Source organism: Cystoisospora suis (genome assembly GCF_002600585.1).
Source record: "Cystoisospora suis strain Wien I chromosome Unknown contig_636, whole genome shotgun sequence".
Taxonomy (NCBI): domain Eukaryota; phylum Apicomplexa; class Conoidasida; order Eucoccidiorida; family Sarcocystidae; genus Cystoisospora; species Cystoisospora suis.
This window is the reverse complement of record NW_027153437.1, coordinates 13,819-29,329: the sequence shown is the minus strand read 5'-3', so window position 1 is coordinate 29,329 and position 15,511 is coordinate 13,819. Positions and strand designations below refer to the sequence as shown.

Sequence of the window (15,511 nt, the reverse complement as noted above, 5' to 3'; positions counted from 1 at the left end):
AGCGGCAGCAGCCGCAACAGTAGTTGAATGCCTCCGGAGTATGTTCTGGGTCTTCGCAACAGGCACTGGACCCAGTCGCGGAGTGCTTTTCCGTCCACCGCTCAGACATGATGCCGACCAGCACAATACATTTACAGCGATTATGATAGGCTTCTTGAAGATTCCCGGGACCGGAAAGAACTAGAGGGAAAACAACGAAGCATGAATATTGATAGATATATGTGCCTCTCGGTTTGAAAAAAAAATGAACGGTGAGAAGCACGTTTGAGTCGACCTCCACCGTCCGCCGACCTCGGCGAGTGTAGACGCCGATGTAGCGGAACAAAAAGAAATGCCGCGTAACCCTGCGCTGTGATGACAAAAAAGACAATCCTGCTTGAAGAACGCCGCGAAGCTGACCTGGATCTCCGAAGGCGGGCACAAAGAAAAAATTGGGACAAATTTAGGAGTGCTACGGGGCATGAATGAAGAACGAGGTGAACCTCCACGACAAGGAAACTAAGAGACGAGACGCGCCCGCTCCCTTCCGTCCCCCCACAAACAGCTCCAGCATGAAAGTTGCCTTCCTCAGCGTTCCTCAGGAGTCTCCGTCTCTTGTGTTTTTTTCACACAAGAGACTGCGACTTTTTTGATGATGGAACGATGCGCGTCAGCTCGCGCTGCTGGTCATATGGTCCGGAGAGAGTGAAAACCGCATTTGACCCTGGTTCGCCACTTTCGGGACCGGACAGGGGCCCTAGGACGATGGCGAGGATAGGGCCGTCGTGTTTCAGAGGAGGCCAGCTTTTCCGAGGGGCACAGTGGGGATGCATACCGTTTCTTTCACAGTCCAATCTGGGGAAACCGAAGACGGTCTCTCGGCTTTCCGCGGACTACGCGAGAAAGCGTGCTGGCTTTCCTCCTGTGTGCACGCTCGAAGCTAGTGGCACCGCACGGCAGCTCGTCCAGCCTAAGCTCATTCGTCGAAACCATGGTGATGCTGAAAACCTGCCTGTGGAGTTAGCGGAGCCGCAGTGCACTCTGTGGATCTCTTGCGTCTTCCAGGGGCGTACACAAAGATCAGCGCTGTGTTCGTGGTCGGCGGTGTCGAGAAGACTTTCGATGGTGAGGACAGTGGGGAGCTTTGGAATTGCTTTTTAACCGCGCACGGCTGACACGTCACAGTGATGAAGTCTTACCCATACCGGAAAGAACTTCTCTTTGACACGGTTTCGACTTTCGGAATGTCAGTTAAGGCGGCTGCCGTGCTGCGCGTTGCGTGACACCTCGTTCTTCAGCGATGAGTAAAACAGTCATCACAGAGCTTGCGATCGTATAAACTACCTGAGTTTCGGGAGCATACGGGAGATCACTCGGGGGCAGAATCAACCAGTCGTTTGGGGGGCCCATCTGGAGCCCTGCACTAGGTTCTGTGGCTGCTCGTACGGCGCCGGGTTTCGGAAGTCTACACAGGTTAGGCGGCTGCTGCCACCACACTCCGGGGGCGTCTGTAGCCGAGAATCCAGGCGCCGACCAGTGACAACAAGTCTCTTCCCCATATTCGGGCCGCATTAGCCAGTTTCCATTTCAACATGAAGGTCGAGGAGCTCCTCGCAGTTCCTGTCTCTCTTACTCAGTGGCAGGATTGCGACTTTTGGGTCTCGTTACTGCCGAATCTCTTTAAAACAACCCACGCTTGAGCCGTAGCCGGGCTCCTGCTTAGCCGGGCAAGTTGCAATGCCAGCTGATCCCAGGCGTACTGCTGCTTCGGTTTGTATGTCAGTGCCGCTCCACACTGCACGACACAGAGGGCCACCAAGTGGGTGCAGCGTCGCTCTTTGTGCCCGAGGTGAGTGAGTTGGCCAGAGCGATACACGACTGGCCAGGTAATGTAACGCCGTCTTCTGGTATAATGTTGGCCGGCAGCCCCTTTCCGATCTGCCGGTGGTTTCCCCTTGTCACGGGACCCCTGCCTGAGCCCTTCCCCTGTCTCAGTCCAGCAAGTGACACAGCCTGCTTGTAGCTCCGGCGTGGGAGCAGAGGCAGTGGGGCCCTCAGGTTCGGGATGCTCGTGGTATACAGAACGCGCTTGCTGAATATAGTCCTTTCCTTCGGCCTCTCTGGATGGCTTAGAGACAAGCTAAGCCGGAAAGGCAAAGTGACAGGTAGCTAGAGGCAGAACCATGGTGTGCTACACGACCTGTCTTATGCGACACGTGTCCCGGAAGCATCACTCTGGGCAGGATCGCGGGCGTCAGGAAAGGGCAATTGCAAAGACTGAGCAATCCCCACAGTTTTTTGCTCTTCTGCGGCTCCGTTCGTTGTGGGTGGCAGCGGTCTGGCTTAGCTCCCCAGGGCTTGCGGCCCGGCCCCCCCTGCACGCAGACGTCGGGTATGCGCGCGAGCCCCTGCCCGGTGTCCAACCGCTCGAAAAACTGTCTTCCGGGCTCAAGCATGGAACAGACAAGGCGTCGCCTCGGTGCTATCCAAGCAATGGCGACACGGAAAACTCTACACAGGCGAGGTTTTCGCATGTCCTTTTTCTAGGGTCCCTGCGCTTTTGTGGTGCCCAGGCACTATCTTTCCCTAATGGCAGGCTGCCACCCACCCTCGAGGCAGCGTGCACTAGCCAATCGACTGAGAAGGGTTTCATCGACGGCACTGCTGTTTCCCCTCGTGCTCGTTTTTTTCTCTTTTACCCCTGTTGTCGTCACCGGTGGAGAGTTTGTGGCAGGACGATATGGGGGACCAGACTTCAGCCACTTGCCTCTGCCGGGCTTCCCACGCGCTCGGGAGCAGGGTCATGTGCCATACACATGGCTGACCAACATGCAGCCTTCTCACTTTTCGCCCCGACTGACCACTTCTCGTATTTCAGCTTCACCCGCCGCCTTTCCTTTCAGCCACGCGCAAATGCGAGGCGCAGTGGGAACTGTCGTGACTTCGCAAATGTCGGCGCCCGCAATGGAAGGGCAGAGAATTGTACTCTCGCTAATCAAGCAGAGACCTGTGGAGGTCTCTCCGAGTGAGGATGGCAGGGCGTTTGTGGAACGGAGTAGTGACTACACCTTCGCTGCTGACAGCTCCCATGCAGTCCAGGGTGAGGCCTCGATGTCCACGACACCGGCGGAAACCGGCCCAAGTGCCGCGGGAGACCTTGGATCGGGAAGGGCCTTACAGGATCTGAGTTCAAGAAGCCGACGACCGGGACAGCGGAGAGGAGTCCAAGGGAGGGCGAGGTTTCGTGCACGTAAAGTGAGAAAGGCGTTTGCTTCATTCAAGGGTGTGAACGCGCGACTACTGAGACGTATGATGCTAGCGGGTTCGGAAGCACTGAAGAAGGCAGCAGGTATTCTAAAGAGCTCTAGAGTAGCTCTGGAAGGGACGCCACAACAGGAGGCTGTAGGAAAGTGCTTCCCTCAGAGAGAATTCTTTCATGTCTCGTCAGTATCACCCGATCCTCACGATTCTCTCGGAGGGTCGGTACTCCGCGGGCGGCTTCTGGTTCAGAATGGTACCACAGTTTTGTATGAGGGCAAATTCAAGAAGATGAGCGGTAATTCAGCTGCGCATGTTGCTACGCTCCAGTTCTTCGTGAATGAGAGCAGTTCGTATGCCGAGGCACCTCGGGAAATTCAAGTCCAGGAAGGCATCAAGCGGCTCCTCATGCGAGACCGGCGCGGTGGACCGGACCTGCTGAACAGGGTAATGTCCGGTGCCACCTATCGCATGCCTGTCGACTTGCTTCACAGGGTTGACGATCTCAAGCAACGTGTGTCGCCTCTTTTGCAAGTGCTTCCTGCTGTTGAAGGGACTATGAGTGATCTGGCTCAGGTCGTCGCTACCACCACGGACACAGCGATGGCAGCGGAAGTTTGCTCGGCAGCGTTATTGCAGACCCTCGGAGTCGTGGGTCTAATCAACTGGAAGGGTGTTGTCCACGGCCACATCAACGCCGATAACCTTTTCATAAACGCAGAAGGGCACGTCATGATCGGGGGCTTTCGCTTTCTCCACAAACGAGGAAAATCCTACCTCCGGGAACCGGGGTCAGCCGAATACGAGGCGCCTGAGATACACAAAGCAAACAAACTGAAGTACCGACCAACAATTGATGCATGGAGCGTGGGAGTCGTTATGTATCAAGTTTGCTGCGGGCGGCTTCCTTACGGCATGCATCAAACAGGCCTCAACCCTCCATACTCCAAGATTCTTCCTGTCCTTCAAATTCTGAGAAAGCCATCGAAGCTCATTCTAGACACGTCAGTCTGCCCCAACTGGGTTCCGACACCTGTCAAAAACACGCTAATGAAACTGTTGAAGCCAACTCGTCGACAGAGGCTTGCCATTATGCGACCTAGCAAGTTCAGGGCGGTCGGGAGTGTCCTAAAATCCTTAGTTAAAGCTGAGGAAACACCCCACGGACAGCACCTTCAAGATACGGTATCTTCTGAGGGCGATGAGTCTAATGACAGTCACCCTTAACGTTTTTTTATTTGTTTACAAAATAAACGAAGCAATATTTGTCACTTTGTCTGACTGGGCGCTTCCCCATACATGGTTGGAAGGGACGGGCATGCGGGGTCTTGCTGTACCCGCTTAGCACGCAGTTTGATTTGCCTTTGGCTTTCGGTGTTTACAAGCGTAGAAGTACTAGAAAAAAGTAGGGAGGGAAATGTGTGAGAGGGGAGTCGGCTATAGCTTGCAAGACGGGCTTCATCATTGAGATGTAAGCGTCATTGGTTTTGACTAAAGGCGCCATCCCTTTTCTTAGCCTTTTTCAGACCGGGCTGGGTTAGATCTTCATGGGAAACCAGTGCTGAAGCTTTCGTCTCGACCGCAAATCCTTCTGAGCCAACGCGTGTCTCTGCTTTGAGCAGGCATTAAGAACGTGAAGATCATAGCTACACCATGCATTCTGATGATACCATTGCACACTCATTCATTCTTACACTACCACAAGTTAACATCGAACTGCAACAGCGTCCGCCATGCCGCACGTCACAGTCGCGACCGACGTACCCACTGGTAAGTTTGACACATGCCGCACGAGCGTGATTTTATGTGTCAGTCACATTCTCCGATACTTTGTCTTCAGCTGCCTCCAGTACACAGTTGTTTTCGGATACTCTCCCCTGACTACTTTTTTTCCTGGAGCAGACCCCACCTGCTTAGATGGTTACCCATGTGCTATTCTTACAGAAGCCAGACAGTTTGGTTTAGATCTACGGTACGCCCGAGATGGAATAGAGGAAGCACTGCGGTAGGGGTGGGGGGGTGTGCTAACTCTGTTGTGTTGATAAGTGTCGTTACAGATGGGTCAAGTCAAAAGCCGAGCGCGCTCGTGGAGTTCCACATTAAGAACCAGAAAAATGTACAGAGAATCATAGGAAGACCACAAGCACACAGAAACTGACGACACACTAGGTACCGATAGGTGTAGCATGCAGCAGGAGTTTTACTGGTTTGCTCATGTAGGCCAGGTTTCTCCCCCGGAAACGCTGCAGCAGAGGCTTTGATGAGGCCTCCTGTAATGACGCGCAGACAGGTACTCTTTCCCTCTGGTAGATGGAACACAAAACACATTAGCGCATGCATCGAGGACAACGGACAAATCCAACGCCGTCTCCGTGTCGCCTCCAACACTGAAGAGTGATGCAGAAGCTATCGGATGGTGGATAACGCGGTGTTCTACGACTCGGTGAACAAGCGTGGAGAATTTGAAGAATTATTAACTGAAATTAGTTAAGAAAAGATATAGAATAGATAGGGGTGGTTTTTTCCCTAGGTCGAAATCTTTTCGGCTTAGGTTTTTACGCTCCTTAGGTATAAATGGGGGGGAGGAGGGAACCAATCAATCGTGGCAACGAACCACGGCACCCTCAGCAAAAGCCCGTCACGTGGGTTGTTTCATCGTCAATGTGGAGGTATACGGATTTTTTATCCTGTTTGGTTTTCGGACGTATATCTGAGAAGCATGGTGATGTTTTTGCATGTGAAACCGACAAAACTCCCTTCCCCAGGGTCGCGCCCTGTAACAACCTTTCTCTCTCTCTGATGATACCATTGCATGTAGAAATTTGCGTGATGTCCACGCGTCATCCGTCAGGTTCCTGGGTGCATAGTTGCTCAAGAATCCTCTCACACCACCAAAATGCTGAGACCGTCGTCGGGAGTTGGCAGGGATCCTAGCTGAAGTGTTTACTATCCATCTGTTTGGCGTTTCATCAGGGGCTCCCTCTTTCTTTCTAATTTTTTTACCTCACTCTTCAACTGCAGATCTGCTCTTTGGCAGCCAGTTTCGAATTTGTGGAGTTTTTTTTTTTTTTTATATATAGCCGCTTGGAATCTCGCGTCTTCATACGCTCGTTGAGGCGTCCCGAATCCTGTGATTCTTCGCGAGGACACCCAGGCTTAGAAACCCGAGAGGACAGGAAAAGGAGCCGTTTCATCGCATAAGAAGCTCGCACAGTAACTGTTGGTTTAAGAAGTAGGACAGGGTTGTAGGAGGATCCACGAGTTTTTTCCGAATAACCGCCAGTCCCCAGGAATACCAATCTCTCTCGACAGTCAACACAAGAAACAGGGCATGCCAGACCTTCCTTAGTGTCTTTCTCTGACGACAGTCTTGCTTGAGCCGGGTGTCCGGAAACAACAGGAGCCGAGAGTGAGCCTCAGTGTATGTCTTGTTCGCACGCCGATTCACCTGACAGTGTTGCGTCGAAAGCTAGGAAAGACTGTGTGCCCCAGAGTTCCTGCTGCAGCGATGGCTTCTATTTCACTGAAGATCCCGAACACCTGCCCAGGCAGGGAGTGCAAGCCCCCTGTTTTGGACTACGACTTTTTCACGGTTTAGCTGGACAGGAGACGCCAATGCTTCTTTGATAGATTTGCTGTCTTAGCTAAACTTTTAACTTCAAACCCCTGCGCGTCAAGGAACTTCTCCGGAGGCTTGTGTTAGCGTTGCCTCCGTAAGGAGACAGTGTGGCCTTCTTGAAGCCTCCTACCCGTCTCACTCAATCTGCTTCAAGAATCCGAAGTGCACTGTACCAGATATACCCTAATGTGGAATTTTATGAATCATATCAAGAAATAAAAGTGCTTCGTTACGAAACAATAATAGGGAAGAACGAAAGAAGGTTTCAATTCCTAGGATCATCGCTCCTGTTACGTCCCCGTCTCTCTTCTGCCCGAATCGCCGTAGCAACCGACCGGAAGATGGGAGAACCAGTGAAGAGAGTGGTAAGTAATCAACTTGTCTTGGGGTTCTGTTATCTGTGTACTCCTACCTGATATCTCTTGGCGCCGTTTGCTTCAGGAAGAAAACCTCTCCCCCCCCCCGGATAGCTGTTCACACGTCTCCCTACTATTCCGTTCCAGAGAAAACGGCAAGAAGAGGGCCTGATGCTGCGAAGACGCGAAAAAGTGTCACTCAACAAGTGGGTTTTTCCTCGGCGAGGAAGCGGGCTTTTCGCGGTGGGTCACCAGGTTCAACTTACACAGATCCTACCTATCCTTTACTGACAAGCAGACCCCCCGAAACTCACCCGACCGACAAGGAGAAAAGACTTTCTGCTCCGCATGCAGGACAAATGCCCAGCCCCTGGAATCTTCTAAACTGTTCTGTTTGTTCAACCCCCCTACAAGGCTTGATCACTGATGCTGCTGCTGCTGAAGCAGCACACCTCGACTATCTCCTCCGTTCACGGCGCTCGCTCAGCGCGGACGGTAGAGTAGATAGGCCGCTACGAGCGAGAGAGGGGGGCAGGAATACGGGGAAGTATCAGACATTTTATTACTGTTACTCTCGGGACTGCCTGTCCACCTTTCTCCCTATTTCCTGTTCGCCACCAGAAGGCCGGTAGACTGGCTTGTCCGGCAGACACAGGCTCAGTCTCACTACGCAACACTGACACGCACCAAAGTGATCCGCGCTTCTCAGCACGTCACAAATACATGTTTCTTCCCCCTTTTCCTCTTTCCCGCTGGTCGTTCCCCTCTGTCCTTCTCTGTCCCCTGGCAGCTCGCAGGCCTAAGCACCGGGGGGGGGTTTCACGGGGGTCACCACAAGTTGCTTGTCTCTGCTGTCCGGCGCAACGTCGCAGCCTTGCCCGCCGCTGTCGAGTTCATCTACGACTTCAGCAGCTCTGCTAGCCTTTCCGTGTTTTCACGTGTTTCTTGTCTATCTTTGAGTTATTCCTTTCATTTCGCGACATTGTCTCGTCTTTTACATCTACAATGAGGAAACACAGCTTCAGTTGTTTTGTGTACATTTGTCGGCAACCTGCTTCTGTGTCTCCCTAGGGAGTCAACTCTTCGCAGCATCGCCCGCTTCTGTTTGGTATCTTCCCGATTCCTGTTTTCCCTTCTTGCTTTGTTATTTTCAAGACTAAGCTTTTTTGCTAATTTAGCTTCTCTCTCTGGTCTGTCACGTGCCTCCTTCTGCACTTCAGGCATCTCATCCCATTTTTCCTTACTTTTTTTTCTCTCTTTTCTCTCTTCTTCCCTTCTTTCTTCGTTGTCGTCATTTCATTCTGTTTGGTCTGGTCCATCCCCTAACCAGCTACTCCTCCCTCCGCCCTCCTCTTCTCCTCATCTTTGCCTTTGTCCATCTTTTTTCTCTCTCCCTTCGTGCCCTTGCTCTTACGACGTCTCTTCATCCGACTCCTCCTTGTTTATCGTCTCTCTCTTTCCTCTTCTCTTCGTTGTCTCTTCCAGACTGCAACTCCTTTCCGCCTCGTTTTTCTTTGCCAGTCCACCGCCGAAGACTGTCTTTTATCACCTTCTTCATCCGCCTCATCGCCTCTCTTCACTGTACATCCATACACTTACCATGGGGCAACGAGGTCTGCCTATGAGTGCGGCTGTTCTCCTTGACGCCGCATGGAAGGGCTCGGGTTTAGAGACCTCTAGCAGTGAGATGACGCCGAAGAAGCTAGGGCGGATTCTCTTAGATATCCGTTCTCGAGGTGCAGTCATGGCTCAGCAACAGTATGCCTCGCTCCAAGGGGAGTATGCGGTCGCCTATAATCAATATCTCAAGGCACAAGTACGATGGGGGGGATGAATAGCCCATCTCCATGAAAACAAACGAGAGGAGGGGCAGAGAAGGCAACGCTCTTACACAAACGTATCTATGAATATGCATGAATATGTCTGAAGACGGATGTATCTACGAATATTCACGTATGTATGAATGAATCTGTATGTAGGTACGTATGGATTTGTATGTGTAAGTACGAAAGCGTCACCTCTCCAACCCCTTTCACTGCCGGTGTTTACATGAGTAGATCAGCCTATATAGACAGACTTTACCGCCGCCTTTGGCGTCCTTATCCGCTACCAAGACTCTATAGATAAACATGTGCTTTGTGAGGTATCATATCTATGTTAAACATATCACCTTTGGTATAGACAGAGGACGGAATTTCTTCGGCGTCTCAGCATTGCATGCGAGAGGAGTGATAGTGGGTATGTTGCTGCTCTCAATCTCTAGCGCGACGGTAGGGGCAGCAGGATGTTCGGGGAAGGATCTTACCCATAGATTTCTCCTACATAAAATCCACACGAAGATAGACGCTAGCTGGATATCAGGTGTGCTTCGATGAAGGTGGAAGCCTTCACCTGGGCTTGTCTCTATGTCAGTCTACATCTCTCTCTCTCTCTCATTACACAGTACCCGCTCCCGCCTACCTGGAGACAGTGTTTCTACGTGGGTATCCATGGAAGTTCTTATGCTTTGATGTTTATAGCCATATCTGTGTATCTCTATAGACCTAAAGGACATCTCTGTGTGGATGATCTCCCGTAGATACCTACTTCTGTCAACACCTTTTTCTTTCTTAAATATGTACTCCCAGCGGTTACTGTATAGCGAAACACACGTGTGTACATCACACATGTCGGAGAAGTACTTCTCTCTCTCTCTCTATATATATACAGGGATCTTCATACATCCGGTGACGACACCTCGGGCTTTTCATCGTATATGCCTAGGGGTGTATATGTGAGTCTGCAAATCCATGTATGTATTTGTCAGAGATAGATACTTACTAACTAGCTGCTGGGAGATGTATCTATCTATCCATCTGTCTATAAATGACTTTCCCAGCACGTAGCTAGTTAGTATTTGTCTCCACGACATCTATGTGGATGCTTGTATGCACACATACATCTACACATAAGTATTCATACATCTTCAGATACAGAAAGAATTCTCAGAGATGTCGTTCTTTACCTGTTGTGCTTCTCTCTCTACATGTGTAAAGGAGGAGTTAAAACCGCATAAAGAAGCGGCAGATAAGATTCTAGGGCAGGTCGATGATCAGCTAAGAAAAGCTATGGAACAAGCCGCAAAGTATCGATTGCAGCATCATAAGCAGCGACTCCTTCAACAAGCTAAAGACGAAGACCAGTTCGTCGCCTCGACAAGCCATCCTAAATATGCAGCGATCATGGGAGGTAAACAAGCCTCGGATTCGATCGGTCCATGCTTTTCTGTGTATCTTTCATCCATCTGTGTATCTCTCGGTCTATCGATCTATCTATCTATCTATTTCTGTGTATCTAGACACTTCAGCGTACATATACGAATTCAATTGGGTGTATGGTCATACACAGTGTATATGTGTGTATACATGCAGACGTTGTACTTGCAGTTATGTATTCTGTTTTAGTATATATATATATATATCTGTACATAGACTGTATGTATATATATATATGTGTGTGTGTAGATGTATATTCATACGTGTAGATAGACACCATTTCGACCCCTCTAAATCGACTGGTCAGGTACGCTGTATTTGCATCTCCTTCTCTCTTATCTCTTTCTTTCCTTCTTTCTCACTGTTTCTTTCTTTCTTCCTTCCTTTTTCTTTCTTTCTTTCTTGATGCGCAGGATTGAGCGAAGAGTGTCAAGCGTGGGTGAATAAGATCATTTTTCCTTATCAGATGCTGAAGTGGCAATTGGAAGAATCCGAGACTGCTCTATGGGTCAAACACTCCGCTATCGCCATTGCGCAAGTAAGACAAAAGAGAAAGAAAAAGAACAAGAAGAAGAACAGAAGAGAAGAAGGCGAGAAGAAGAAAAGAAGAAGAAGAGAAAATGACTCTTTTCCTATGTCTACATAGATATGTTGAAGGAAGGGTGTGGAGCAATATGTGGCAAGTCTTTTCGTTTTCTTCCTCTTCTTCCTTCTCCTCAGGTTAGGGCGTCACCCCAGCCGTTTCTTCTCAGCATTCCTTATCCATCTTTCCTCTTCTCATTCTTCTCTCTTTCTTTCTTTTACTTTGTTTCTAGGAGGTGTATAGTTTATGGTCGTTTGAAGGGCAGCAAGTGGAGTATCAGCTCACCTCCATGAAAGAAGAAGAAGAACATACATCTCTTCGAGTAAGTTCCTGATGCAAAGACATAACCTATTTCTCCTCTTGTCCTCTCTCCTTATAGATACGGATGTGTATATCTCTGTCTTTTGATCTCTCTTTCTGTTTCTGCGTGCGGGTCTATCTATCTATCTATCTATTGTGTTTGCCGTCTTCTTCTTGTTCTTTTCTTCATGACAAGAAAAGAGGAAGTATGAGAGGAGTCAAGTGTAGTTGAAGAAGAGAAAGATGATTCAAATGACAGGGGAGAAAAGTGTAGGGAGTATCGAGCTATTTCGCTCAGAAAGAAGAGAGAGCGGCATCATATATCGTATATATATATCATGTATGTACGCATATGTATATCTTTTCTTCTCTCCGTCCGTATGGCCGTCTCTTCATCTTTTTCCCGGCGTAGAGAGAGAAGTTCCTATTGGATCTTATCTACACACATGAAGAGGAAAGAGTAGGCACACTGACATCTCCACCTATCTATGGTTTATGTGTCTTTAATCTATCTATCTATCTTTGATATATTTAATGCTCTTGAATTCTTTCATATCTTTTCTCCTGGGCTCCCGTTCTACCTATCCCCCTGTATCTTTCTGTCTAGTTTTCTTTTCTCCTTAGGACAGCCTTCTCTGCACTCGTTTCTTTCTGTGCTTTTTATGAGCAGGCAGAGGCTCACGAGAGATTCCTTCAACGCCGCCTTCAAGAGATCCGATTAGAGAATAAGCAGAAGAGAGAACAACGAAGACAAGAGAGACATAAAAAGCATCGAGATGACGGTGATAGAGCATCGACAGATCGATCTTCTTCAGTCCCTTCTTCTTCGTCAGGGCGAAGAGGAGGAGGCGGAGGTTACGGAAAGACTGGCGCTGTAAGGAATGAGAAACATTCTTTTCTTCTCTTACGGAACATAGATAGGTAGATAGGTACACGATGGATAGATAGATTAACTATTGATGGATACGATAACGATGGATAGATAGATAGATAGATAGATCAACGAGTGATATATAGATTAGCGATAGATAGATATATGTAGATATAGATAGATAGGTAGGGCAGAAGTAGATAGGTAGGGATGTATAGAGAAGTAAGAATGAAAGTCAGGACGAGGTTGCTAAAGGGATCTCCTTATTCTATCTTGTACGTAAGTCCTGTATGGGCTCATAACATATATACATCTATACATGTATCTACGTATTGATTTGAAGGTCTATAGATATCCATGGTCGTTAGGTGACGTAGATCGAATCTATCCATGCGTGGCGTTGGGAAAGGAAGGGAGGAGAAGTCATCATAGTTCATAGAGGGTCTCTACGATTCTCAATATAACAAAAGACTTCTTTCAAGTGTAATACTATATATGCATTCTGATATCTAGTTCTATATACTCATATATATATATATATGATAGTCATGTATCTTTATCGATATCTTCTCTCTTTCAGCTTCTATGAATGGTGTTGCTGCGTTCCTATCATCTACCTTCCCTTTCTTTGTTCTCCATTAGCGTCAGGGAGGAACGCCGACTTTCTTTCTTTCTTTCCTCTCACAAAGAAAGAACGTCGTTTTGGTCTGATGCTTCATATGAGTTTAGAAGTACTTCTATTCTTCTTTTTCGCTATCCTTGTTCCTTTGATCGGTAGCTTCTCATTTTTGTGCGTATTAGCTAGCTCTGAGGGATGAGAAGTCTTTCTCTCTCTTTCGCTTATCCTTCTCTCTTTATAGACAAGTGGGACTTCAGCATTTGCAAAACAAAGAGGGGGAGAGAGGTTTCTTGCCACTCTCTTCGGGTCTCTCATTTTCCTCCACCGTCACAGTGTAACCTGTCTGTGTGAAGACTCACTCTTCTTGGAGCAAATAGAAATATCTATCTATCTATCGGAGACAATCTATAGACGTCTTAGCGGATAGCACATGTCGGGATACCTTCTATCTCGTGCAGGATGCTTGCCTTTCTACTTCTTTTTCTTCTTATGATTTTCGCAGGGTGAATGGTCGTCGGCTCAGAAGAAGAGTGGGGGAGGAGGAGGTGGGGATAGTAGCAAGGGCAGTAGATCTGACAGAAAGTCGAAGACTTCTTCGAAAGATAAAGGAAGTGGTAGAAGATCTTCATCGGCAACTACAAGCAGTACACAATCGCGGTCCACTGCTAGATCATCGAAGGTCAACGCGTCTGAATGGCTTTGAAAACACAAGAGACACACACTTATCAGAGATAGATAGGTTGATAGATTGACGATCGATAGATAGATAGATTGACTAACGATAGATAGTAAGAGATTGAAGAAACGAAGATCATTCAAAGAGAAATGAAGTCTTCTTCTCTCTTAAGATAGCACATGTGCCAGTGTTGTATATGGAAAGGTATCGAGAGAGAAGTAATCATCTCCTTGTGTAGCTGCTCATGCCATACATAGAGATACAGGTAGCTAGTGTGTAACAACAGTTGGATAATGTCTACTCACTGACACTATATGTATTTATACTCTCTCCTCCATTAGGTATCTGAATCGCATAGATACCTATACACGTATGTTGAAGAGATCGGGATTTATGTGTGTACATGTGTGCCTGACGTGAAGAAGGCACTTGTACATAGAGATGAAGGAGCCTCGCGCTTTCTTTTCTTGCGCCTCGTTTGCGCGCGCGCTTCTTGTCGGGAAAGTCGTTTTTTGAGGAGAGGATGGAGAGCTCAATCAATAGAGGAATGAGAGATCTGTCGCCGTAAAAAGGTAAAAAAGGAGGCGACGGTCGATGAAAAGAATATCTCTCTGTGGGAAGAAGAGGAGAAAAGAAGAGGCGAAGGTTTTCGAAACCTGGAGACAACGTGGCGAAACAATTCTCTTCTAACACCACAGAAAGCCGAAGAACGACGTTAGGGTAGTTGGTTTGCGCGGGCAGTATGAATGGAAGCACCAAGATACACGGGGTTGGAGTGTACATACACCTGAATGCACACTACTTACTCCGTCACAAGCAGAGGGAAGACAGACACGCCCAGACTTCTCGAGAGGAGTGTGGAATGAATGCTCTGAGTGTCTACCATTATCTGTGTTTAAAAGGAAGGCTTTCTGTAGAGGTCTTGGACTAGTCAGCCAGATTGTTTTGCTTTCAACGGAGAAATCTTGACGTTTTTGAAGAGAAATCGCTCTCTTGTGAGGCGTGCTAATCGAGCAGCCAAGGAAAGAGAAACACATGACAACCAGTATGGCAAAAGACGGCCGGGCGGTTTTTCTTCGCTGTTTCTTTTGATAATCTGGACATCCCGGAGGAATAGAAGTCGTTTGTCTCTGAGGAGAGGACAAGAGGCACGCATGCTCTTTCTTTTCCTCCTTACCCGTTTTCACGGTATCAAGCTTTCTTTGCCTTTCTGGTGTAGTTCAGGTGTGATGAATGTGACGAGTTAGCATTTCTCCCGAATATTTTGAGTTTCTTTTTCTTGTCTTTCTCACCTTCTCCGTCGAGGAAAGGCGGAAGCTTTCTTTCTCACCCATCCGCAGCAAAGCACATTCATTCGACAAAAGTGGAGCATGTACTCCCTTTCTCTTCTCAAGCGGAAAGAACCCTCACCGTTACCTCAGAGATGAGGCGATGGCACGGTAGCGGTACAGAAAGCTTAGGTCAACTTCACCTTCTTTGGATGTGTGGACAGGCTCGGATTCGTAGACTTGTCTGAAACAAGAAGGAAAAGTATGCTATGGGGCTTGCTGAGTTGTCATCGCCGTAGATTTAGAGAGGGACACGTCGGACAATTTCCTTAGCGTCCTGTTGTTTTCGTGCAATTCGTGTTAGAAACACCCAGTATCACTTGACAGAAGGCCTTCCTTGATGCTACCGGAGAATTCCTACTCGAAGTCGAAACATCTTCGGTTCAGCACTCGTGGACTCTATTCTGAGGCTGAGAAGGAGATTTGTGTAGGGGAAAAGTAGCCTGGGGTGGCAAAAACCTATGGTGAAGATTCGGTAGAATGAAGAGTCAGCAGTGACACAACCACTTGAGCTTGCGAAGTTGCACCGGCCGGAGGAACTCGCCATGAAATTTGACTCTGGCTCACGAAAAGAGCCTCTCTGTCGAAGTGCTTGCAGCCTACCACTCCTGGTTCGGAATAGACACGCAGCTGGAAAAGGTGAAGTCTACGTGAAAACGCACGACAGC

General features: G+C 48.4%; 3 protein-coding genes across 3 annotated transcripts; all 3 read left to right on the top strand.

Annotated features, from left to right (window-relative positions):
- The first annotated feature begins 357 nt into the window (after positions 1 to 357).
- Positions 358 to 1,229, top strand: CSUI_001582 (uncharacterized protein). The gene has a single exon (XM_068061787.1). It carries the CDS (start codon positions 643 to 645, stop codon positions 1,138 to 1,140), a length of 498 nt encoding a protein of 165 aa, XP_067926241.1. The 5' UTR covers positions 358 to 642; the 3' UTR covers positions 1,141 to 1,229.
- A 901-nt stretch (positions 1,230 to 2,130) lies between these two features.
- Positions 2,131 to 4,835, top strand: CSUI_001581 (rhoptry protein 5b). The gene has a single exon (XM_068061786.1). It carries the CDS (start codon positions 2,569 to 2,571, stop codon positions 4,462 to 4,464), a length of 1,896 nt encoding a protein of 631 aa, XP_067926240.1. The 5' UTR covers positions 2,131 to 2,568; the 3' UTR covers positions 4,465 to 4,835.
- A 2,973-nt stretch (positions 4,836 to 7,808) lies between these two features.
- On the top strand, positions 7,809 to 15,094 carry CSUI_001580 (uncharacterized protein). The gene is made up of 6 exons (XM_068061785.1): positions 7,809 to 9,028; positions 10,248 to 10,440; positions 10,880 to 11,004; positions 11,282 to 11,371; positions 12,020 to 12,223; positions 13,342 to 15,094. The coding sequence occupies exons 1-6, from the start codon at positions 8,813 to 8,815 to the stop codon at positions 13,540 to 13,542; spliced, it is 1,029 nt and encodes a 342-aa protein (XP_067926239.1). The 5' UTR covers positions 7,809 to 8,812; the 3' UTR covers positions 13,543 to 15,094.
- The last annotated feature ends 417 nt before the right edge of the window (positions 15,095 to 15,511 follow it).

What these genes read in the sequence shown, in the direction of transcription:
- CSUI_001582 (XM_068061787.1), top strand. Translation starts at nt 643, where the DNA reads ATGCGCGTCAGCTCGCGCTGCTGGTCATATGGTCCGGAGAGAGTGAAA.
- CSUI_001581 (XM_068061786.1), top strand. Translation starts at nt 2,569, where the DNA reads ATGGCAGGCTGCCACCCACCCTCGAGGCAGCGTGCACTAGCCAATCGA.
- CSUI_001580 (XM_068061785.1), top strand. Translation starts at nt 8,813, where the DNA reads ATGGGGCAACGAGGTCTGCCTATGAGTGCGGCTGTTCTCCTTGACGCC. An exon ending in ATATGCAGCGATCATGGGAG is followed by an intron (nt 10,441 to 10,879) that starts GTAAACAAGCCT and finishes CTTGATGCGCAG; the next exon opens with GATTGAGCGAAGAGTGTCAA. An exon ending in AAGAACATACATCTCTTCGA is followed by an intron (nt 11,372 to 12,019) that starts GTAAGTTCCTGA and finishes TTTTATGAGCAG; the next exon opens with GCAGAGGCTCACGAGAGATT.